The 25,409-nt window shown below is 40.2% G+C and overlaps 1 protein-coding gene across 9 annotated transcripts in view; it reads right to left on the reverse strand.

Annotated features, from left to right (window-relative positions):
• Nucleotides 1-25,409, reverse strand: part of ptprea (protein tyrosine phosphatase receptor type Ea) — an 80,989-nt gene that overhangs the window by 21,480 nt on the left and 34,100 nt on the right. For 4 of the 9 annotated variants that reach the window (XM_088069931.1, XM_088069934.1, XM_088069930.1 and 1 more), the window contains 2 exons: nt 20,326-20,608; nt 1,325-1,402 (listed from right to left, as the gene is read on the reverse strand). In XM_088069931.1, coding sequence (XP_087926057.1) covers nt 1,325-1,397 — 73 coding nt within the window. In that variant the 5' untranslated portion in view covers nt 1,398-1,402; nt 20,326-20,608. Of the gene's footprint in view, nt 1-1,324; nt 1,403-9,104; nt 9,178-20,325; nt 20,609-23,217; nt 23,473-25,409 lie in introns of those variants that run through there. The other 5 variants (XM_088069932.1, XM_088069928.1, XM_088069935.1 and 2 more) reach the window with 5 other exon arrangements.

Below are 25,409 nucleotides of genomic sequence, written 5' to 3' on the forward strand. Positions count from 1 at the left end.
AAAAAAGAGGAACTTAAAGAAAAACACACAAAACAAATAAACAAGTGTTAAAATATGATAATATTAAATATAAATTTATATTTTTGTGTCAACATTTTATTTAAGTAATTATGAAAAATAATTTTTACTTTTCCCTTTTGGATAGTTTTCCAGTGATTCTCAGTTTCTCATTTTGTCTCAGCTATTTTTCAGGTTATGTTCTTGTCACGTTTTATTGATTCTTGCAAAATTGCTTATTGCCTTTTTCCCCATGTTCTTAAAAGAAATCACATTTCAGAGGTTTAATGTTTGTGACAGGTGTCTGATCACAGCTCAAGAAAACTGATGATCTGGGTTTCATTGGGTTAAACATCTTTAAAAATCTTTTATGATACTTGCACGTGTTGTTCAACAAGATAATCTTCACAAATGATCACCAATTTTTGGCTTTCTGAAGCCTAAATAAAATCACTGGAAGTAAAAAGTTAATGCTAGGCTATAAAGGATCTAAACTACATGAACATCACCACCAGAGTTTTAGGACTCATTACTGGGGTTCTTCCGAAACAGTTGTGAGCTTGTGTAACCTTTATTCAGGTAAATACACCACAAAGACTACATATTTACTTATTTACTTACTATTAAGAATGATAAACATCATTGTGGTTTGTTTTTAGGGAGGAAATACACACTCATTCTGAATGTGATGCCATCAACACATTATTTAATGTTTTCAGAGGGGGGCTTAAAGAGAGAGAAACTGAGCGTTTCAGATAGTGGGACAATACTGGTGTATTCAAGCAGATACTGTGAGAAAAAAGTGTTTTTTTTAACATAAAAGCATGTAAACATGCTCTAGTAGAAATCTCAAAAACAAGTATGAACCTGAAAATGAGTGTAATATGGGACCTTTAAGTGATAAAACAAACCAGTACTCTACACCTCCTCTGGTCACAGGCCTGATTTAATAACTGGCTTCAGCAGTATTTTGTCTACGGAGATAAGTATCAGCTCATTTTCGTCCTGTCGGTATGTCTGTCTGATGGAAAATGGGAAGCTCTAAGAATGGAGACTCAGCCAAGAGTCACAGCCACACAGCCAGCTATTAACTGTGTTTATAAAGACACACAATAAGCCGTAAATTACGGTCCAGGGATGCTGGAGTTCATTGTGATCCGATAATAACAAGTCTGCAGAAAAGGCTATTATCAAGCAGATGCATGCGCTGAGAAGGACACATTATAATCATATCTTAGGGAAAAGTGATGACTGCCGTGGATAGCAATGGGATTTTGCTGCCCTCTCAGTCTCACATGTGGTGCATCGGCCTTGTTATTGTTCTTACCTTGTGTATGGTTGCCATTGCCGGTTGAATTGGATGTTGTCGTGGCTGCCACCAAAAACAGAAGTGGGACCATTGTGACTGCAGGAAAACAAAATGAAGACGGATATTAAATTTAGAGCCAGACATGTCTGCAAAAGTGAAGAGTCATGCGAACATGGCCCCTTGGATAATATCACCATTTAAGCAACACAAAAGCTATTGACAGATCTGAGGCATATTTCTTTATTCATGACGGCGGCTTTTAGGAATGTGCTCATCGGTGCAAAGTTCACGGAGGCACAATGGAACAACACACTCATATCCTGGTCATTCATTACTCCCGTCATAAAGCTGGCAGTGTAATGCCGACTATGTCCACACGGAGGCATAACAAACCAATATTTAAAAAGACAAGGTGATGCTTTCTCAAGAACCCATTGAGAAAAAAATTGCAAAGATGACACCTAGTTACATGTGTGCGACCTGCACAACCCAATGCAATGCTCCTTACTACTCTGACAAAGCTCTACTCATGCTTTAATCAGTACGTTTTTAGATTGAGCAAAGAGAACTTGTTAAAGCCACTTTAAAGGGATAGTTCAGATTTTTTTTAGATTGTATGACTTACTTATCCATTGACAGTATATTACAAACAGTGGATGTCAGTTGGCACGCCCCTGTTTGGAGAAACAGACTGGAATCTGACTGAAAGCTAAGCGATTTATTACTGTTGGAGAGGCCAGCAACAAAACATACTTTAGTCACCAAAAAAAAGTCACGCCTAAAAAAATTGATATCAGTTCAGGTGTACGCTATACTTAGAGACCTGTCACTGCTTTACCTGAATGTCAGACAGTTTTTTCCAACAGGAAAATTAAGCTGTTATATTGCTCCCTTTAATGCCAGACTCCCTTGAGAAAAACAGTGATTTAATATCACTGAACACAGAAGCTGCTGGTCTTCTGCTGTCTCAAATAGTGATCTTGTTTGTATTATTATGTGAATTTGGCGTTTAAAAGGGTTAGTTCAAATTCACCAAACTCATAGAATAACTCATACTAACTAACTTATCAAAGCAGCCTGACCTGCTGCTCCTGTGTTCAGCAAGCAAGAATCACTGTTTTTGTCAATGGAGTCTGGTGGCTTTGAGGAGAGTATAGATGTAGAGTATAGAGGCTGTTTACAGTTTCCCCCTCAAAATTGGGTGCCTATCGAAAAGGAAAAGCGGTGAAAATACCCTCAACAGCAGTACACTGCTTAGCTTCCATGTCAGATTCCAGCTTGACTCTCCAAAGTGGGGGCGTGCCGACTGACACCTACTGTATGTAATACACCAGTGGTTCCCAACTGGTGGGTTGTGATCCAAAAGAGGGTCACAACCCACCAGGTGTTCTGAATGGACAAGTGACTCGTGCAGAGCTTTTATTTTAAAGTGCTGTTCCTGTTTATTCTTGCAGTATTTAATTCAGTTTTGTGTTCTAAGCCAACTTGTTTTGTACATTTTGTGAAATAAAACTGAACACGTGGCTTTAAAATGTGTGCACCTCAAACTAATGACAAAGTAAAACTCTGGACCCTGTGACTGGACCAGTTGGGAACCTCTGTAATACACTGTCTATGGAAAAGTACCCCATAGAAGCCTATTTTTAAGAAGGTCTGATTTATTCCTCAGAGCTGATAACAGCCGGTTTCTTTACACATTTCTGCACGGCATTACCACGGAAACAGCTGATTTCCTGGATATAGCGTGTGTAGGATCTTAATGTGCTGTTAGAAATCACAACACACTCACACACAACATGCATGCCAGGGGAAGGCCTGGACATCAGCTGATATTGAACTACAAATAAGCGGTTAAGCCAAGCAAAACTGGATGTATCAGATCACGGGGAGCGAAATCTGGAGTCAGGCTGCAAGAGGCTTAACACTTACACCCCCATGATCTCCTCTCTGCCACCTCCTCCCCCTCCCCTTTAATAACATCTCTTCACATGCACACGCATGCACCATGAGCGTCCAGAGCCTTTACACACAGTGACATCCAGGAGCTGAATGGCTCTGATCACTCCTTCATTTTCTCCCCGTGAAAGAATGCAGAGGAGGGAGGATAGAGGAGTTTCTCCAATCGATTCCAGTGTTTGAGCATTCAGAACGGGTTCCACATCACATTGATTCAAGCACCTCTTTTCTTTTGAAATCTGCTGGTGAGCTCTGCAAACCTATGAGCCTTGAGATGTCTGCAGTTGTTTTATTTTCACAAAAGTTGAAATCCAAGCATTGCGCACCATCACAGAGCAGCTATCACCCCATAATGAAGCAGAGCAGAGTGCGCTTTGTCTCCCCAAGGCTGCAGGTGTGTGTGTGTGTGTGTGTGTGTGTGTGTGTGTGTGTGTGTGTGTGTGTGTGTGTGTGTGTGTGTGTGTGTGTGTGTGTGTGTGTGTGTGTGTGTTGCTCTGCAGCTGCGGTGAAAAAGAAAGCCCAGGCCAAGTGCATAGTCAATGAAGACACTGTGTGTTGAAGCCTCCACGCTGTGCCGCAGTGTCCTGTAATGTGTCCAGACAGGACACCGGAGGAATGTGGAGGCAGCAGAGCAGAGACACTGACTGCAGCGGGGAGAGCGGGAGCAGAAGGTCCAGGTCAATAATATTTCCTGGAGCGATTAATAAACCCTGACATGTCCCCCTACGCTCCATGGGGAAAACTGATGAGAGAATTCTAATGAGAGAAGAGGGGAGAGGAGGAGCATGCTACCCCCTTCTCCGGCTCTCCTCCCTCTTTATCCCTCTTGTTTAAGGCTCGCTCTGCAAATGTCACCAGCCTGGATGAGGAGGCGGTTATTGAGCTACAGTGTGTGAATCCTCTGTGTAGAAGACTTGAGGCTCTGTGATGTGGAAATTCACTCGTGGCGCCGTTTCTTTCTGCTACACAAGCTGCAATGATATTTAGTATGCAGTGTCTGCAGGGCTCCTATAGCCTAAAGCAAGTTTAATTTAAGACGTTTTAATGCCACTTGGAATTAAATTAAAGACCAATTTTACAATAAGGAAAAATGTTGCACTTGTTTTTGATGAAAGACAAGGCTGTGGAGCATACAGCTCTGTATGAAGAATTTCTTGTAGCATTTAAATTTTAAAAAGGGACATGTCACTTCAACAGGTTTTCTACCGTATTATTTTGATATTATTGTTACAGTTTATTTATTATTTTTCTGATGTTTACTTCATAAAAACATATTTTCTTGCTTATTTTTTTTGTTTTGTCTTCAACTGTTTGCAATGTTTCTTTAGTTGAGACATCTTTTTAACCCTACATGAGTATTTTTTAATCTGACCTGCAAAATCTGTTTTAGTCTGTTTTTGTACTTTTGTTGTGGTTTTATTGTGCAATTGAAAAATTAAAAAAATGAAACAAAATAAAATAACAATCACATATATTACTTAGTATTAGGAACTTAATGTCTTAATGTTTATCGTAATATAAACTGCAACTTTTCGGTCAAGCTAAAAAGTTTGATGATCTCCTTAAAATGCTGAAAAAATTTAAACCTTGTAAATTGGAGAGCATGAAAAACATAAATTATTATACAAGTATCCATTTGGTTTCCAATATAAAAAAAGTTTTGATTCGATGTGATAATTGTGTTGTTGGTTTCTCTATCCTTATCTATGTGATGGTAACGCATTCTGTTAATTATTTAAAAGTTGTTTATCACCAATTATTACGAGATTTAACGTCCGAAAGACAATTGCTAAAATCCTATTTTTCTAAAAAAAAAAATTACGACTTTTAACAGATTGGTTTAGGACACGTTAACACCATTTAAGGATTTATTTTTAGATTAATGAATTCAATGCCTTTTAAGACGTTTTAAGGATCCGAGGGAACCCTGGCCTGTCTCAACAGGGACGGCCTGCAGAGTGCTCATAGCGAGCCCTCAGGCTGTGTCTTGTGGTAAAGTGCTGCTGCTTCTTGTAAGCGTTGCCTCGTTCTTGGCTCCCTCTTTCCCCTCCGTCACCTCTAGAGATGTCACCCTGTCACGTCTCAGCCTCCAACCCCTGCGTGGCTCAACTGCTCCTGGGGGACCACGGGGCCGCTCACCCCCTCGCTCTTCCCATCTTGTCATTGCAGCCTGACCTCTTCAGCGTCTCTGAGGAGATCTCCAACTTCCTTTCCTCCGACTTTGCGAGGAAATGTCCCTCACGTAACTATAAATAACGCTTGCTTCCGATTCCTCGCGGTATCTAATCTCCCCTCCGTTTCTCCTCACTCAGCATAAACCAGCCGAGACCACAAGTCTCAAATTAGTCTATTAGTGTTAGTCATCATTTAGCTCGGGTCATACTCTGGGCAATCATCGCATTGTGTGTGCTCTCGTCTGTGTATTGTCCTTTCTCCATTTAGCACGCTGCAGCTCGTCAGCAGCCATCAGCCATAATGAAAATAGGTCATGGGAGATGTCAGCTCGGGGGAAGTTCTGAGGCATCGTTATTTTCCGAAAGGAGACATTTGCAAGTTGCCTTGGGGAAGGGTATTGTCCCGGCCAGTTATTTCAGTGGCATGCATGTCCCGAGTTACCCAGCAGAGAGTTCGCTCTGTCTCACGGTAGGTCAGTGTCATCCTGGGCTGCAGAATGGGAGGTGCTCATTCATCCTGTCCTCTTCATACTGGCCATGAGGCGATCCCTTCTTGATATGATTCCAGTGTGAGAGATTAAATATGAGCTTCAGCAGTCAGAGTTAGCCAAATCAAATGGGTATCTTCCAAGTTTAGTCTTTCCAGTACAAAATCCATTTTTGTGTTTCCTTGCTGAGCTGAAGTCGAGAGATGTAACTCATTGACTTTCAGGGAATTACCTTGTGATTAATGACCTGTTATCTTTTGACGGAAATCTGCTGTCCAATTTAAAGACTGCATGCAAACTGTAGTCGAAAACTAACATAACTTTAACAAAAAGACATTTAGTTTAAGATGGATAAAGACACATGTCCAATGGAAAAATCCCGTAAGCTGAAGGTAGCGTCTGTGTCAGAAAATGTCATCACTGCTCTCTATAAATCGCTGTCTTTAAATTGAAGATATAAAAACCTGCTGTAAAAAGAAAAACTGATGTAATGTTTTCACTGCTTCAGTGCTGCTTTGCGCAGTTTACTGTTCTCTTTTCAGACACATTTGGTGATGCCAAAAGTGACGCACCAGAAAAAATAAATAACAGAGAGGCGTTTGCCGACTGGTTTACTGGCAATGGGAAAGGAGTATATCTGTTTTCATTGGGTGTTCTCCCATTAAAAAAAAAAAAAGGAAAATTTGTGCAATTTTTTGTGGGAAAAAGGGTACAACTGATTTAAATTGTATGTTTTTCTCTGTTACAGCTACATATCTGCTTGGTAAATCCCACTCTGTGCTTTACTTTGAGCACACAAAAGGGAGAATCCGATATGTTTTGGTTTCATGATTGCACATCTTATCTTTGCAATAGACAGTAAGAATGCTTTTACTTCTCCATTTATGTACCTGTCCAATCAAACCATTTCATTAAACTGTATTTGCATAAAATAGCATCACAGTTAAACAATACCCAGATACAGTGAACAAGAGCCACACAACACAAGAAAAAAGGAGGTACACACTTTGAACGACAATCACCATTTGCCAACAATGAACACAATGCGTAGGATCTGATTTACCATCTGACGCTGTGAAAAACAGCGATGGGACCAATGAACACACAGGGAGTGGGTTGAAAGGAAAACACAGATTACAGCAATTTTCACCACGATTGCTGCCAGACTTTTTAAAATTTTGAATACATTTGCCATACCACTAATGTATCACCTAGACCTTCCAACATACTGTACATGACAACACCTCAGCCACTGACGTGTTCATAGAGACCTGCAGCACCTGGTATGCACTGTTTGACTCACAGCTCTGTCTCCACTAATTATTACCTGCCACCTCTGAATACCTGCAACCTGGACAGCATGTAAACAATAATGCGCGCGTACGCACACACACACACACACAGATCTCAGTATATCGCACTGAACAAACAGGCAACTGAAAATGCAAGCAGGCCACTGTAAGGCCTCTCTTTATCTTTGCTCCAAACATGAAAAAGGCAGTGTGGGAATTCTGCCTCATACATACTGAATATTGTGTCCCAAACCTGGGAGCTGACAAATGTTCTTCCCTGACAGTGTTTTGTTTTTGAGGATGAGCGATACCTCCCTGTGGTTTAGCGTTTTCCTCATGGTGTGTTTCCCTGCTCTGTCTTTCTTTCAGTCTGGGTTAAAAGTGACATAATGATACCCCTGCAGCTCTCCACTATTGTCTCACTAATTAGCCCCAGAAAGCGAAACCATCAGAAAGGACAAGCTTGTTACAATTAGAAGATAAGACAGAGAAACTGTCTGTCTCGGCCTGTGACAGGAAACACGGTGTTCTTTGGCATCGCGTCTTCCCGTAGACAGAGCACTGTCAGTTCCACTGAATGTGGTTTCACTGGGCACAGAGTCGCTCTGTCTCTTCAAATACATCAGCTGGGGAATTCGGAAAATGGGTAGTGGGTGTACGGGCGATGTGACAGGGTGAGCGGGCAGTAGGTACATTGTGTCCTCTGAGTAAAAAGCTGTCACACTATTTACCCTTTAGGCTACAGGTTTTTTTTCTTCAATATAACTGAAACCTGCAAGATGGCTTTGAGGAAAAACAACCAGTAAACTAAAGTCTTCAGTGAATTTTCTCACTGCTGTGTTCAATGCCGCCAACCCTTCTGTCGCTGCCCCAAACTCATCAACCTGATTAAATGTTTATAAAGAATAATCAGACATAAATTATATTATATGTTTAAAAGTTAAAGCGGTGATTGTGGGAAATAACCTGAGTTGTTTTCTCGCAGAGAATTGGAGGAGAAAATTGATACCAACAGTGTTGCAAACTTGATTTAGCAACTTTTTCAGACCTTTACTTTTAAAATGAGACTAGACAAACGACAGGATGAATTCCCATGTATGTTGCTCAGATTATCACAGTGACAGATATTGGGAAAAGGGATTTGGGGTATTCTGCACCCTCAGCTTGGAATTTGTTGCAGAATGACTTGAAACTTAAGGAGCCGGTGTTGTTAAATGTTTCTGAATCTAAAATCACAGATTTAGAAGCAATTCCCATAGGATGTTGATGTTATTAGCCCGCCTGGTTGTACAAAAGACTCCCAGAAAGTTCTCTTTTGACTTATAGTTCGTTACACATAACACATTCACAGGACACAATAGAGACAAAAAGAGACACAAATTGACCACAGGGAGACACAAAACAACAAAAAAAAGACACACAATTACCTCAAACAACCACAAAGAAACATAAAATGACCGCCAAGAAACACAAAGCCACAAAAAGTTAATGCTTATGATATGGAGACTACAAAGGGACACAAATGCCCACGCCCAGGGGCCCATGGCAGCTCCTAAACTGTTTTCTTAACAAACTAAATTTCTGCTAAATGTACACAAGAATACTGATTATAAATTTAGATAAATGCGATAACAGAAATAAGGTGCTAGTCAGACATTAGCTTATGAAAGATACATAACTGCCAATAAGTAAAAAGAAACTTATATTAGTGTACATTTTTTTAATTATATTGCTAACAGATTTTTCTTATATTGCTAATATCAACATTAGACTTAACCTTTAATACTGTCAGATAAAAAAAAGTATATTGATTCTCTAAAATAATAGTGTAACATAAACAGTCAAAGTAACTCTCAAGTTCAGTTCAGTTAATAATGAGCAGTCTTACTTTGTCCTCTGCACATGTGGCTGATGACCGCGTCAGTGTTGACCAGAACGTAACATTAATTTTAGCACAGTCGTTCTCCGCTGTTTTTTCAGGTTCAATATGCTCATCCTTACTTTGTCTTTGTTAGCTGTTCGCTTGCTGTGAGGCTGCCACAGAGTGAACCACGAGCAAAATAGAGAAGCCTTATTTATAGAGCAAAGCTACAAGAAGCTGATCAGTGCGATAACGAGTCATGGTGTGGTTGAATGATATATTGTGTAAGTTTCTGTAACCACAGCAACAGGTGTAACATTTTTGTTGTAATGTACCATGGCACAAACACTGTATATGTGTGTTGTTATCACGATGCATCTGTACAGAACTTCAGGCATATTTTCTGTGGTTGGTCATATTTGACAAAGACCACAAAAAACAAAACTTCAATAAGTCACAAAATCACTACAGATTAGCGATAGGGACTGTTAATTATTAAAACCATTATTATGACTCCATAAAGATCCAAGCCCTTATCAATACCACTATCACTACTTTCCCATTGTTGGTGGAAAGACGAGGCGACAATACGTTTTTAACAGACCTGGTTTTACTGTCACGTTCTGTCATGTTATTTGTGATTAGGAAATCATTAATTTAAATATTCACTTTGAAAAATCTTGGTGTCAGAAGTTTTAATTTTGTATTTTAAGATGATTAAAGCTCATGACAGGAGATTAAACAGGTTGTAATTCCATCTCTACTGACCATTTTATTTAGCTGGGAAAACAAATTTCACACCCAAACAACTGTATTATTCAAGTTTTTCGCCAAAAACTAAATTTTCTTTTTCTAAATGTTACATTTGAACACATCATGATGACTTTTTATTTACCTTTGCCTGATAGTCATTTTATTGAGCTGACCTAGAACACCTCACAATGAAGCCTATGGAAACTTGTTTATTTAGCCAACAAGCTCTTATCCTGCCGATGAGACTTGATACAAAGTTTGGGTGTGTTTACCGCTGCTGCTTCGAGTGGATGATGAAGACTGTGCAGCAACAGCTAATGGAGCTGAAGGACTTTTTTTCAGTGCGAAAGCAGTCAAAGGTTCTGCATTTAGGTTTAATTTGACATATAATCAATGTATGCGGACCAGTGATTTGATTTAAATAATGTGCCTCAACTCGAAATGTGCTGTTGCGTAACAGAACCCACAAGACTCAATAGCACTATCGATGAGCTCAAACGTTATTGACTTTTGGGTTTTGAAAAAAGCAAACCCCGGTCCTCAGTAGAACTAGATTCAATCCCCATCCCTACTAAAGATGGCATAAAGTTGCATTATGGGAAGTGTAGGATACAATGCTTTTTGTAGCATGACTAATATTCAAAATATGTCAGCCTCTAATGCATAGATTTGGACCATTATTGTTTTTTTGAAAATGTGTCTCATGAGTCTCCCACCTTTATTGACATGCAATAAAAAAATAACGAGTGCCCTCATAATTTTATGTGTTTGGGTATCTAATGTGATGATTAATCAGTCTGTTTTGACCAGAACACTGCAGGAAGTTTAACAACTTCTTGCTTTCCATTTCAGCTGGTTGTCCTTTTATCACCGCGTCTCTCTGTCTCTGCGCTCTCTGCCTTTTGGGAGCTGCAGTGTGTAAACCTGGGTCAGGTTAGCTATTTATAAGGACAGTGCACTACATTCACAGTCTTGACTGAGGAAATGAAGCCGGGTGTCCATCTGCTCGCACAGATGTGCGACTGCTTCCCATGCAATGCAACCTAGTTGGACAAGGTGATTACTGTTGCGCTTTCTAAACTTATCCACCCTATTTCTGCAGATTACACCCACAATCTGAATTCAGACTGTACCACGGTGCAGTCTGTGCGGCAAATTTTTACATTTAAAATAAAAAAACAGGAGCCACTTGTCTTCACTTGTGATACAGTTTTCATCACCCAATATAAGATTTTAAAAGTATACAGAGAAAAATGTAGATTACCTTTAACATATATACCAACATTCCTCACAATGCGTTTCCATGGTAACCTGACCAGCAGCGCTGCCACTAAGGTGGCACCTGTGGGATGTGTAACACATCGGCTTTGTCAAAAATTTAAAAAATATATAAAACACAGCGTGCAGACACACACTGAGTACCTAAGAACCTGATGTCAATCCAGCCTTTTGTCTGAGTTAACAGGTCATGGAGAACAGGGGTATTTGGTAAAAACTGTGGGAAGGAGAGTGTTTGGCATAATCTTAAAGACACCCTCAAATGGAAATCCAGTTTTTCAGCTTGTTAATGTGTTTATATGGTGTTATTTTATATGCTAAAGGACATATTACAAGGAAAATAAGCAGTCAGTGCCAAGGCTGAGCATTTCCACCTTTGCAGTGTATCGACGACGGCTTCAAAAACAAACCGATTCAAACTTACAGGGTTTCATACATCACAGAACTAAGGACCCAATCCCATCAATTTGCAGGGCGGGGATTTCCATATCATAAGCATTAACTCATTAAAACACTAGTTTAAGAGCCAATTAAGCATGTATTGGTGTTCAGTAAATTATTCATGTTGACGTCATAATGTTAACAAATTGAATGTCTTTAGAATACGTAAATGTAAATGTATATGTATGTGTATATATATATATACATACAACCCAACTCCAAAAATTATAATATATTTTGGTTGGCCACCACAAAAAAACCCCCAAACAAACAAATGTATAGGCAACCCTTCAAAGTTTTGGAATATTGTTGCTAATTTAACTGTTGTTGCTTTTGTATACTTTTTTGCATGCAATTTTTGACAGTAAGATTGCCCAACACTGTCCAAAACAAGCAAACTCAGATTCCTTTAAACTAATAATCTTTGTCAGCCTGGAATTTTAAAAAAAACCTGCCATTACCTTAAATCTCTTTACTGAATATCCAACTTAGCTACTTAATGAATACTTATCATCATCAGGGGTAGTTGTACAGTAGTACTGTGTCACACTCTGCAGTATCCAACACTAGGACTATCTATAGCACCAGTATACAGTAACAATTCTGCAGCGCTGCTCTCTTGCCAATCTGGGCTCCTCCCCTCCTGCGCTCCTAGCATTGTCATTAATCAATTCCTGCCTCCTTCCCAGGGCGCCCAGACGCTGTGGCAGTGGTAATGACCTTGGAGACCCGCTGGCTCCGCTCTGCAGTGTCAGCCCTCTACCTCTGTGGGAACAAACGTAGCATCTCCCAGCTGAACGTGGGAGAAAATGCATACGTGCTTACGTATGCAGGTGTTTAAATGCAGGAGAGAAACATTAACTGAATAAAAGGACAAAGAGAAAACCACGTTAGCCATTAGTGGGGGAAAAAAGCTGTGGTTGGTTGCCAGGTTCAGGCCACAACATCCTGTTGACGAAGATATGGTGGCTACTGTGTCTGACCCTGAAAGCACTGCCATTAGAGTAGTCCTCACTGGAAATAAGAGCTTTTAGCTGCTGCATATTAGTTAAAAATAACACGGTGCTAGATGAGAAGCGATTATCAATAATCCTCTTAAAAACATTCCAGCCATAACATTTGAGAGCAGCTCTCATTTGATGCACGTCTTCAGCGTTTAAAGCATTTCAAAGCTACTGTCACATTCTGGCGAGGCATGGAAACCAAGAGCGTAATTGGTAGTAAATATTTACTCCAGTCTTTCGTCTGCACGGGCAAACACCACATCTGAGCTTACACTTGGTCGGCTTGTTTGAGTGTCATTTGGTCCGTGTGTTTGTGCGGCTCTCTCACACACACACACACGCACTGTCATAGTACATTTTTTTTCCAAGGAGCCAGTAGGTCTTTAAATCACTTCTGATCCACAGATTTACACGCTTGCAAAATCACACTACATGCATACGTTTCTGCCCCAAATCTGGCAGCTGCACTGCCTGGCTGCTTGGCATGAAATACACACACATGGAGGCGCACACAAACGCTTCAGCAGGGATCCATGGGAAACACATGAGGTGCCAAAGCCTGTTTGAGGACCACAGTGCCAGAAATCATTCTACTAGTGGTCCATCATTCTCAACACGTGTGTGTGTATGTGAGGGGGCAATCTCCCTGTGAGGGTCTCATCATGTCCTCCAAGCCCCTTTACACCTCCCGTGCTGACAGGATTGAACACAGAGGCATCCATCTTTCTCCCACCTTGACACCTCTGGGATTTACCTCCTCCCCTCTTTAAATTATTCAAAGGAAAAGCAATTACGGCCTGGAATCAGAGCCGTCGATAGCCAGCGTAGTTCACGGCAGCTGGGCTGGAAATGACAAAACCAGCGTTGTGACACGTCTCATTATCACCCAGCACTCTGTGATTACCGGCACTCTGCTATGAACAGGTATTAGTGTGAGAGACATGTAGAAAGAGAAAGAGAAGAAGAAGGGATTGTGTATAGAGCTGGGAGCCTGTCAGCGTGAAGATGTATGGGAAATTTACTGCTGAACTTGTAGGGCCATTAAGAGGAGGATCAACATGTGACATACAGTGGTAAACTAATGAGTTTTTAGGCAAATGAATTTGGGATGAGGCTCTTTTTTGGAGGTCCAAGTATATGCTAAACCTGCATTCTTCAAATGGTTAGAGGAAAGTTCTGGTAATTGTCAAGGTGGCTGTTATTCTTTTGTTGTATGATCATGACTGGTGGTCATGATTATAGATATTTCAAAAAATGGGACTCCTGCAAGAATGGCACCGATTAGGGCGAGGACACAAGCCTCTAACAGCTTAGCAATTTCTTTCAAAAATTCAACAGAATTCACTACTTGAGATTCCTCTTTGTGGCTGACAAAAATGAACACAGAAAGTAGTCCCCTGGAAGTCCATGCAGCTGTTTCAAACTGTAAACCAATTAGCCAAAACTTGAGTCTCCACTGTCAAATAGAACCAGTCAAAAAAAACCCCAAAATAAACAAAAAACTGCACTGTGTGTGAATTACCCCGCATTCATGAAATGTTGGACTAATAGCAATAATAATAATAATTATAATAATACCTACAGTAAATCAGATTATTTATTAGCATTAGTCAGGTAAAGCAATATTTCATTAGTTTTATGGGATATACTGGTTTAGCAACAGGTCAAGTATAAAATCACTTTGTAATATAAAGCTTTAAACTATTATCAACGTGTTGTTTAAATGCTCTTTTTACTGCCTAAAATCTCATAAACCAGAATCAAAAGAACAACTTGTCAACTCGGAAAACAGGACCATCCAAAAAGCACATTACATGCACTCGTGCAAAAATCTGAAAATGAGAACCAGACTGACAAATACTGGAATTTCACTATGAAAGTCTCAGTTTTTATCGGGCCTTTTTAATTTGTAACACAGCAATTCTATGAATATGTATTTGATTAGACTTTGTGGATCCTGTTAAGTTGATCTATGGCATTTACATACAGCAATCAACGGAGAAACAGCGGTCATTCAGGAACCACGTCCTTTCTGATTATTAGTTTACACATCAGAATAAATATGAAACAATGAACAAAATGATGACTGCTGGTCACATCATGGGTAAATCAACTCTTTAAGTGAGAATAAATCCATCAGAGGTCATTTTTGAAAAAGTTTTAATGGCCAATAAAAATGATTAAAAAGATTCAAATGCAGTTCTACGCAAAACCATAACCGCTGACTCAGACGGCGTCTGAGCGCCTGATTTTAGAGAGCATTACAACAAACCACGCTGCCTCCCCTGAGAATGTATGGCTCATTTTTATGTCAAGTTATTCATGCGTAGAAATAACAGGCAATTGAGAAATCCTGTGGGATAAAGAAGCCTACTTCACTCAAATGAATTAGAATAAACCGCAGTGTCAGAGCCTGTAATGATGACAATCCACAATGCTTTTCTACTGCCGTGAGATTTGTTTAACATCAGCGCTGACACACACAGACTGGGGCTAAACAGACCTGACACTCGTAGGAAACCATCCCCCAGAGAAAGAGGGGAGTTCTTGCATAGAACCCCCATTTTCAGTCACAGAGAGACAGAGATAACCACAGTCCTTCGGGATCTGCACAGGACAGACAAGATCTATCCCCCAAAATATCCTTTCACTCCCCGAGAAGAGGATGGGGAGGAGGGGAGCGGTGGAGAAGCGAGTGATAAGCACTGCTGCGGGAGAACAAAAAGCCACTTGATTCAGAGGGGAGGAGAGGAGATGTGGGACCAGAAGGGATAAAGTGAATGGCCCACGCTGCGAGGATGAGGAGCCCGCCTCTGCTGCTCTGCAGAGATACAGCAGACCTGTCTGCTGCTCAGTGCAGACGCAGACTATAAAACCCTCCTGTGAGTCTTTAGAAAGGGATGTGACGACTGGTTCCTGACATGTCCCCTGACTGTCTGCATGAGAGGCAAGGTTTTACTGTCGTACAGCTTCGGTTTCCATAGCAAAACCAAAGTATCACACTTCATCTTCCAGAATAACAGCCCCTTTAATGCTCCCTTATCACACACCCAGCAACAACAGGTTTGACAAACAAGCAGAAAAACAACTGGTATTTTTTCACGGCACAGTCCAGAATCACAGTGAGTATGATTGCATGCAGAAAATAGTCTGGTTCTTGCCCTTATTTTGAAAAAGACAACACTTTTACTAAGCTGTTGACATGTCAAATGAAAATGATTATTCCACTAATGTTCCTGTTTACATGCATCTGTGCATACTCCTATAATCAAGGTTCCCATGCATTTTATACCATTTCAAATTCAAAACTTTTCCGTAATTTTTCCATAATATTTTGTGCCTTTTCCTGACTTTAAGTAGTTTAAAAGAAGGTAGGCCTATATAGAGAAACAGCCATACATTATTAAGCACGTTCTTCCCCCGACATTTGCAGACAAGCAAACTGCTGGTGCTATAGCCGACTTTACTCACTCATTATACTAACTGATCCTATTGATGTCATTGATGATTTCACATGTGTTTTGTATGCATTTATTGCTTGTTAAACAAATTGTTTTATGGACATGTTTGATAATTGTTCAGTCAGGCAGTGCAGACTTCAAATTAGACAAGGAACGCGTTTTGCTCAGACATGTACTGAGATCATCTTTTAGACAGTAGCCAAAATAATATATGTTCAAAACTTCTCTTAAACATTCTATTAATTCCAGACCATTTACGGACCCTGAAAAGAGTTTTCTAATTTCCTAAATTTTCCAGAGATTTTATGATCATGTGAACCCTGGAATAACGTGCCCTAACATGTCGTATCATGTCAAAATATGGAAAAGTAGAACAGCTGGAGCCACAAGTCATTTTGCTTCTTTGCATCAAAATAGGTTTTTTTCGGTTTCCTACTGATGTTGGACATGTTGGACTCTCGCTTTCCTTCCTTCACTTTCTTAAAAAGGTTGTTGCTGCAATATTTCGTGCATATCGAAAAACCTGTTGATGTCTAATGTTTAAAAGCAGGTGTTTCTCTTCTGACCAGAATTTTATTTTTTTGCATGTATCTGTACCCCAAAGCCTTGCAAACTACTGGCGAGTTGGTTTGTGTACAGCGTATTCATGACAATGCAAAGAGCCTCTGTAAACATTTCCGAATAATGCTCCTAAAACCTGAATAATAACGCCATATCCCACATGTCTTAATCAGAAAATGCTAAAGAAAGAAAACCTAACTGTGAATATAAAAACAGAATATGTTGTTTACATGACTCACATCCAATTCAGAATATTGTCATATTAGGAATAATAGGGGAAAATATATGTATCTATATATATCTATATATCTATATATCTATATCTATATCTATATATATATATATATATACACACATACATATATAAATAACAGTAGCCAGTGATTCCAACAGTAGCCTGCCTCCTCAGAGAAACTGGAAGTGGTAGCACAGTAATTGTGTTACCCAAATCCAAAACCCCAACCTAACACATTTTTCACAATCCTCTTTTTCAGGATCACGGCCCCCGCTGAGCACATTATGAGCAGCACTTTGTTGATTAAGATTGTGTAACCCTGTTGTTTGGTCTCTGCCTGGATTCTATAGGAATATGAGTCACTCAGCAAGGCCTTGGGAACCATAGTGAGCCTCATTGTCCTCCCTCCTAAGCAGGCGCGTTGCATGAATGAGAAAGGACACACACATATGCAGAGCGAATAATTCTGCATCGACGGCCTCCAAGAACTCGCTGCCCTCTTGGAAAAAGGAAGTGCAACATCCAGTCCTCACACTGCTGACAAAAGCTCTGCGAGACATGCAGGGGGAGACCTGGGCCGTCACTAACAGCTCCTGACAGAGGCATGACAGGGCTTCAGAAATCATGGGCATACACACCAGGCGGGGGGCACCAGGAGGAGGAGGAGGAGGAGGTGATGACATATTGAGTATCACTAAATCGCAACAACAGACAAATGTGTTTGACCTGCAGGCCACAGAGGTAACACAAGGGTCAAAATCTCAGCTCTGCTTATCAGGCACGTCACGATCAGAAACTGAGTAGTTGATATTAGTACCAGCGATATTCCACAATTCTCTAAAATCCAATTCAATACAAAACAAAACAAAAAAATTACATAATTACATGAAATTAAATGTACTCTCCTTTAATAAAAAACTTTTAATTCCTGATGATTCACCTCAAATGCAAAGAGGGTTAATTACATTTTATGCATGCAGAAAAATACATTAATATATTTCTTTTTAGGGATGTTTCAGTCGCATCAAAAGGATTGGTATTGGGCCCGATCAACGCATTTTTTAATTGATCAGGATCAGTTATTTTGAGCATGTGCCCTGCCTAATCCTTAGTTTAGGTCCACCTTCACACAGGTGTCATAAACAGAGAGCACAATCTGCAGCAGATATTCAGAGTTATTGTAACACTGCTACTCCATGTAAAAACTGATTTTCTGAAAAAGAAAAAAAAAAAAAAAACAAAAAAACCCTGATACATACAGTGCCTGCAGTACTGGTGGGTTTCCACAACTTTGGCATCTTCTTCCCTGCTGCTTATGCTATACCTACGAGATGAGAAAAGTAACTACACTGCGGCGCTAAATGGAAATACTTGACTGTTTTTGCCCGGAGGATCTAGAGATTGGGTTTACTGAAAAAAAAAAGGTTTAGACAGTCATTTTCATACATAACATGATTTTGTTTCAATTTGGTGACGGAGGTGGAGAAAAAGCCAACTGCATGCACAGATACTCTGACCCAGCGCTGCTTTTCAGAGGTGAGCAGGGATTTGAAGGTTGAACAGCTACAGGGGACTACAGCTGCTATGTTACGTATAAATACAATGAGGAAAAAAAACAGCATTGAGAAAAGTCAAGAGGGCAAAACAACCTTCCAGCACACAAAAAAAAAGTCTTTGCTATTATAAAAACATTTCAAAAGTGCATTTGAAACGTTAGAGTGTCCTCTAGCTTCCTCATTCAACTACAGCTCAGTGAAAACTTCTGATTCTCCGCGGCACAACAATTGTGATGTGCGATCTGGGTCACACTCTTGACAAAAGCTGCTGTGTTTCCACACAGTTACTTATGTGTGTGGGACTGCATGCTTGCACGCCTGTGTGTGTGTGTGTGTTTCTGCAGTGTAAGCACATGCTGTCCTCCATCTGCTGTTTGATAGAGACTGTTTCCTTTCCTGTGCAGCCAGCCAACCAGCCAGTCTTCCTGTACCGCTCTGCTCCAGAGCGGAAATGGGAGCAAGACTGCCACACACTCCTGACAAAAATGTTGGATAAGATACGTACACATGCAGACACATGTGGACAGACAATGAACTAGCCGCACGTTTTAAAACACACACAGTCTCCTCTCCTTTCTCTTTCCTTCCGTCTTAGACTTCTGGCTTTGTTTTCGATTCCCCCATCTACTGTAGGTACCTTTTTTCTTTATTGTTTCATGGTCTAACACCTCTGCAAGCCATTAAACAGCTTGGTGGGGACCAAATTATTTGAATTGAGCAACAATAAAGGGGATTGTTAAATACAAGAGAAGTCAAAAGCATGGATATTGAGAGGCCTTTGCAGTTATAAAATCTCCTATTAGCCATAGAGCATGGGTTGTAATAACTGGAAAGTGAGCCATGTGAAAGAATTTATAATTCTACAGAGACAGACTTTCCAGCTGGGAAAGCCCCAGTGACTTCAGTCGATGGCGGAGACTACAAATTAAGAAATCTTGATTAAAAAAAAAAAAAGTCATTGCTTTATGTCTGGATTTACTTCCATCTCTGTCTCTGCTTTAGTTTTCCCATCACGCCTTACACAGTGATACCTGGAACTCTTCAGTCTTAATTATAGCAGCCACTTAAATGTCACAGTATGCTTAAAGGAGCTAAAAGCTTGGAAAAATCTGCCTCTGTAATGTCAGCAAAAGTAGTTAGCTAAGTCTCATGTGAAACAACATGAAAACCTATTTTAGTATGCTAGTTACAGCATGACAATATGTTTAACACACACAGAGCAACACAAAGTCTTCAGGTTGAAAACATCAGACCAAAACCAAAAGCGAGAGCGCTGCAGACGGCTGTTGCAAAAAATATGCTGCAATGTAACCACTCTATTGGATGTCTATAGACTGATTGCAAACATGCCCAGAGTGGTGATATCGCAGAATGTTTGGCCGCTGCCAGCTGCAGCCCTATCGCTTAATATTGGACGAATTTATTTTCCCAATTAGTTACTCAAACATGGGAAAGAACATGGGAAAATAGTGCCCTGGTGAAAAAATACAAAACTTAATCTTTGATACAAGTGTGAATACAAACCATGCTATTTTCTAAACCAACCCATACTGCTGATTTAAATAGGCTACACCATGTACAGTCAATTTGATGACAGTTTCACTACTGTAAACTGTACTGTACTCTGTTCTCACTACTGTTTCACATTACTGTCCAACTTCCTGTCTCGCCTTCCTTTTGTAACAGCTGACATACACAACAAGCTCTAGCAATGAATCTCCAGATTAAGGAAGTGACTGAGCGGCCACAAATATGCCGGGAACTTGTGATAAAAAAAAAGTCTGTCAATATTCAAAGAAAATAAACAGCCCTGTGCAAATGAAAGGGAGCTGTGCGTCCAAGTGAATTCTCAAAAAGATCCCCAGACTGACCTCAAGTATGACCTCATAAAAAGCTCCTATCAGCAGCTAAACACATTGATGCAGTGTTACGTATGCAAGCCGCAGTGTGCTAATTTACCTGGATGAGTTTTGATTCAATGTATGCTGAGTCTCAGATCCATAATAGCAGGTCACATGGTGTTAACAGAGTCCAGTAGTCACATTGTCCTTGTCGTCTTCAGTGAGAGGTTGTGCAGAAACTGGAGGTGGGGGAGCGAGGTGTTCTCTCACGGCCCAGTGAAGAGAGACGATCCCAGGACCCAGGTGGTGACAAGTTGCGGGCCTCAGCGCTTCAGTTCCAGGGGCTCACCGAGCAGCAGCCAGCCTGGCACCACAAGCCTTAAAGGGATGCTGATCACCAGCTTTATTTGAACAGAAAAAAGGAGGGAGAGCATGTTAGACACTTAACAACACAGTGAAGACAGATGAGGAGGAGAGGCAGGAGGAGGGGGAAGGTGTGATGCAGTTCCTGTGTTGTGCAGGAACAGTATGTGGCAAGAGGAGAGTGCAGTTCAGAGTGAAGGACAGCTTCCTCAAAGGAAGAAGCTGTGAGGTAATAAGGAGACTCCAGAGCTTTGTGAAACAGCACATATACCCTCTATAGGTTACCCATGACTTATAATGATCCCATTAAGCTTTGGGGGAAATTACAATCAGTAGAAAGTATTAAAAATGTCTTTAATTATCAAAGGAATGGTATAGATGGCACAAAATAGAGATGATAGTTGATGGATGAGAGGAGTAGCCGCTGCAGAGTGAGTGAAACTTTTAGACCGCCACAAATAACCACATGAGGGAAAGGTAATTATTTTAAACGTTTTTTTTTTTTAGATTTCCACATTTCCCTGGCACAAAAGGGGGAATAAATAACAACAAACACAATATAAACAACAACTAAAAAACACTGATATCAGCATCGGCTATTGGCCAAATTGTTGTTTTAAACATTGGGAATGACCCACAATTTCAAAGCCCGTGCATCTCTAATGCAGAGGGTCATAAAATGTAACCATGGTGAAGAAAGGACTTTGGAATTAGTCAGTGGAGTCAAATGTGTTTGTTTTGGGGGTAACATTTTACAGAGTGCCTATAATGCAAATCCAGCAGACACCAACTCCTAAGGCTCATCACTTTGTATCGGGGCTAACCTAGTTTAAAAACAAAAAAAGAAATTGGGTTCCTGATTTTGAAAATCTGCAGATGGCAAAAATCTGCATATCAGCCCAGATTTGTAGCTGAGTTTTGCATAAAGCCTCTTTCTGTCTGGTTGCCAACATTTTTTAAAGAGAGATAGATATATTTCTGGCTGCTCTTTTCTTTTACTATTTCAGTCTGTTTGTGTGAGAAAATACTGGTGTATACTATGCATAAAAAGCTGTAGTGGAGATGGCAGGTTGTTGCTATCTAATATATAATCCCTGCTTTTCCCCACGGGAGGCCTGAAAGGAGGTTATGGAGGGAGGAGAGGGGTGTGTGAGAAAATAAAGGGGACAAGGAGCACAATTTATCTACCTGGGAACGCTGAGCAGCCAAAGAATCTGCAGGCAGAGTGTGGAAACCTCGTAATTACCATTTTACCTTTAACCAAAGGATACTAGGTGAAAACTTTGATTACAGTCTTTAAAATATAAAACCATTTCTAAATTTGCAAAAAAAAAATACAACTGTTTTCTCTGCTTCTGTAAGTTTGACATTTTGGAGATACAAGGTTTTCACCTGGCAGCAGCAGGGAGCATGCCGAGTGGTTGCTATGGCGACGCTCTTGTCTAGCCGAGCATAAGGGAGGTGTGGAGGGGGATTCTCTCTCTCTCCCTCCCTGTTTCGCTCTTTTTCCAGGCTGTAACGACAAATGAATGGACACATCTCCGACAGCCCCTCCCCATCTACACCCCTTTTCCTCCCAGAGCTCAATGAAAACAGGCAGTCAACATTTGCTCTATGACATCCTGGGAAATGAGTTGTCATGCTTGAGGATTTCCATGACAGCCAAATAATGGCATGCACTACAAGAGTCCGTGCTTAGAAGGCCAGATAGAGTATAATATAAAAAAAAAAAAAAAAAGATTATAATGTTAATCCTGCGTAATATAGTTTTCAATTTACACCTAACTGTGAGGCACTATTTCAAATCACATATCATCTCACAGTTCATAAATAAATAATATGAGGTCTGACAGTGTGGAATCAGATCAAGCAAACTATTGAATAATAGAAGAAGCTCTCTCTAATGCAATCGGATGCAGAGCATCAGGCTCGGGGAAAACACAGCAACACTGAGCTGCTGAATGTAGAATATGATTTGTGTGTATAAGGCTTTGTTTACACGCATACAGATATTTTTTAAATTGATACTGTCATCCATGTTTTGGCCTTGTCCAACCGCAAGTGGAGTTTTACTTCACTAAAACAGATTACTTTTAAAATGTCTTGTAAGGTGCACATTTTTCAAAAACTCTGGTTACTTTGTATCCATGTGAACATGTAAAACAGAGAAACAATGTCATCATTTCCTCAATTTGCAAATGCCCACTGATGATTTGTGTAATGAGTATGAGCCTGAAACAATAGCAGCAGCAGACTACTGCTCTGTTTATGTTTTATTGACACCTCTTGCTCGGTGAGTGTTTGGAGCAGGGTTGGGTATTATCAAGAATCTCACAATTCAATCCAATTTCAATTGTTTGGGTCACGATTCGATATTGATCCAGTTGCTTCGATATCAATTCACTTATGTGTGTTGATGTCAGAAATACTCAGATAATTCATTAGAGTACTTTCCGATATGTGTTCAATAAAGCGTGCATTATCTGTATTGATTTAGAACAAACTAACACCAAAACTTTTTTTTTTACCATTATACTTTATTAAACAAAAATTAAAACTAAAATGAATATTAAGTACAGAAAAGTGCATATTTTTGCCTGAGCCGAACTTAACAAAAGTAATAAACATTTATGCAGGATTTGTCTACCTGCATCTGCGTGTGATCCACAGCTTTAGCGTTAGCAACAGGTTGCGAAACATCTGCGTGGTGTCGGCTCAAACGGTAACGTGGGTTCATCGTATTGTTGCGGTGTTTTAACACTGACTCACGAGGCTCACGCACGACGTAACCACTATCGACTTCGTGTATCCAAACGTCGGCTTTTAATATTGTCGGCGGTGGTTTTAACACACTGCTAGCTCGCACCGCTGTCGCCATTTTAATGAGTAAACAACAGATGTTGTTTGGGGGTCAAGCGGGGCCTCTAAACGACGTCAATCACACTCCTGCGGCACTCACACTGCCCCCCACAGGAGCGGGGCGTCATTACAACGGAAATAATGGATTTCAGGATTTTATGAATCGATATTGAATTGGCAAAAAACATATTGCAATGCATTGATGAATCGATTTGTTTCACCCAGCCTGAGTTTCTAGTCAATTCTGCATACTTGTGTGGATATTTTGTAAAACGAAGGTCATGTGGACAAATGCTTTTGTAAAAATGTTTCAAAAATACCTGTATACTTTTAGACAGGACCTCAAAGGCATAATTTGGATTTTTTAACTTGTTGTATGAAGGACTTCCATAGTTAGTGTATTACATACAGTAGATGGCGGTCAGCACGCCCGCAGTTCAGAGAAGCAGGCTGGAGTCTGACGTGAGCTGAGCAATGTGGATTGGGTCAGCAATAAAACAAACTTTAACCACCTGAAAAAGTCTGACCCAAAACAACGAATATCAGGTTATGCTATATTGATAGTATTTTCACAACATAACTGCTCTGTCAGACAGCAGTTTCCAACATTATATCCCTTATTTCAAAGCCTGACTCCATTGAGAAAAACAGTAATTTAACATCACTGACCACGGTAGCTGCTGCTTTAGTAAGCTTGTTTGCGTTATTGTGTGACTTTAGTCCATTCCAGATGTTGAATTGAAGCTGGGGGTAACCCAGGGCTTTCTTGATGGAAAGGTAAAGCAATGAAATGACTCTCCATATAGCATACACCTAATTTTTAGGTGGGTCTTCTTTTAGGTGGCTGAAATACATTTGTTCCTGACCCCATGCATACCAGTACATTGCTTAGCATCCATGGTGGTACTCCTGCCTTCTTCTCCAAAGTAGGAGGCATGCCGACTGACATCTACTGTCTGACATCTGATGGAAGTACCTCATACAACAGCACTTGAAAAAATATTAACTTTCCTTTTACATCTACATAGGAATGTCCCTTCTGTGTTTAGACTGAAACAAGCTGTAGTCCATCTAAAAAGGGTCACCATTTGTGCCCTTTCACAGCATTGACTGGGCAGTGCTGCTGCAGCAAAAATAGCCACCCTGCCAATGGCTACTGGACTTGAAAAGGTAAGAAAAGATAGCCGAGAGTCAGAAAAATGTAATGCGTATAACAGGTTATTACCTGCCAACTGTGATTCCCAGGGTTGTGCCCTTAAGGTGAACTGACTAATCGAAACAAAAACACCCACCTCAATGACATTTCTCACATGCTTTCTTATCTCTATTCAAAAAAACTGCCAATTTTCTCATCTTTTCTGGGCTACAATAACACAATCATCACTATGTTCATTTAAAAGTTAATGTCAGGGAAAGCTGAAGCTGTCATTGACAGTACGTGGTGAACAAGGCAGCGCTCGGTGCCTGTCCACACCTATCAGTGTATCACTTCCTCACAGTCATACACTAACTACCACACTGTATGTGATTAACATTACATAAATATGGGCGTTACTCAAACAAAATTCATACCACATTTAGATAGCGAAATGACAAAAATGTTGAGGATTTCTGGTGAAGTCACTGGTGTTTATCTTGAAGTTAGAAGAGGAACAACAAGAGGAAGTCCATGGTATTTCTTAAGATTTGAAATAAAGTCCATAACAGCTACTAATACATGTAGTCACAGCACACGCTGTTTGTGGTTAGTAAATGTTAGGACTGGATATCATCTAAAAAATTACAATACCAATGCCAATACCAATGGAGTACTGTGGCCAATGGCCCGCCCCCTCAGGTTGGTGAATGGGACTTGGGCCAAACTAAAAATTCAAATGTCAAATGAATTTCTCCCACAGATTTATTTACATCTCTCATTTATGGTAGTTCTTATCACACTTCGTGTATGTTTAAGTATTTGTTTTTCTTTTAAGTATGGTT

This window comes from Plectropomus leopardus, chromosome 19, assembly GCF_026936395.1.
Source record: "Plectropomus leopardus strain MGB_pleo_1.0 chromosome 19, ASM2693639v1, whole genome shotgun sequence".
NCBI classification, from domain to species: Eukaryota; Metazoa; Chordata; class Actinopteri; order Perciformes; family Serranidae; genus Plectropomus; species Plectropomus leopardus.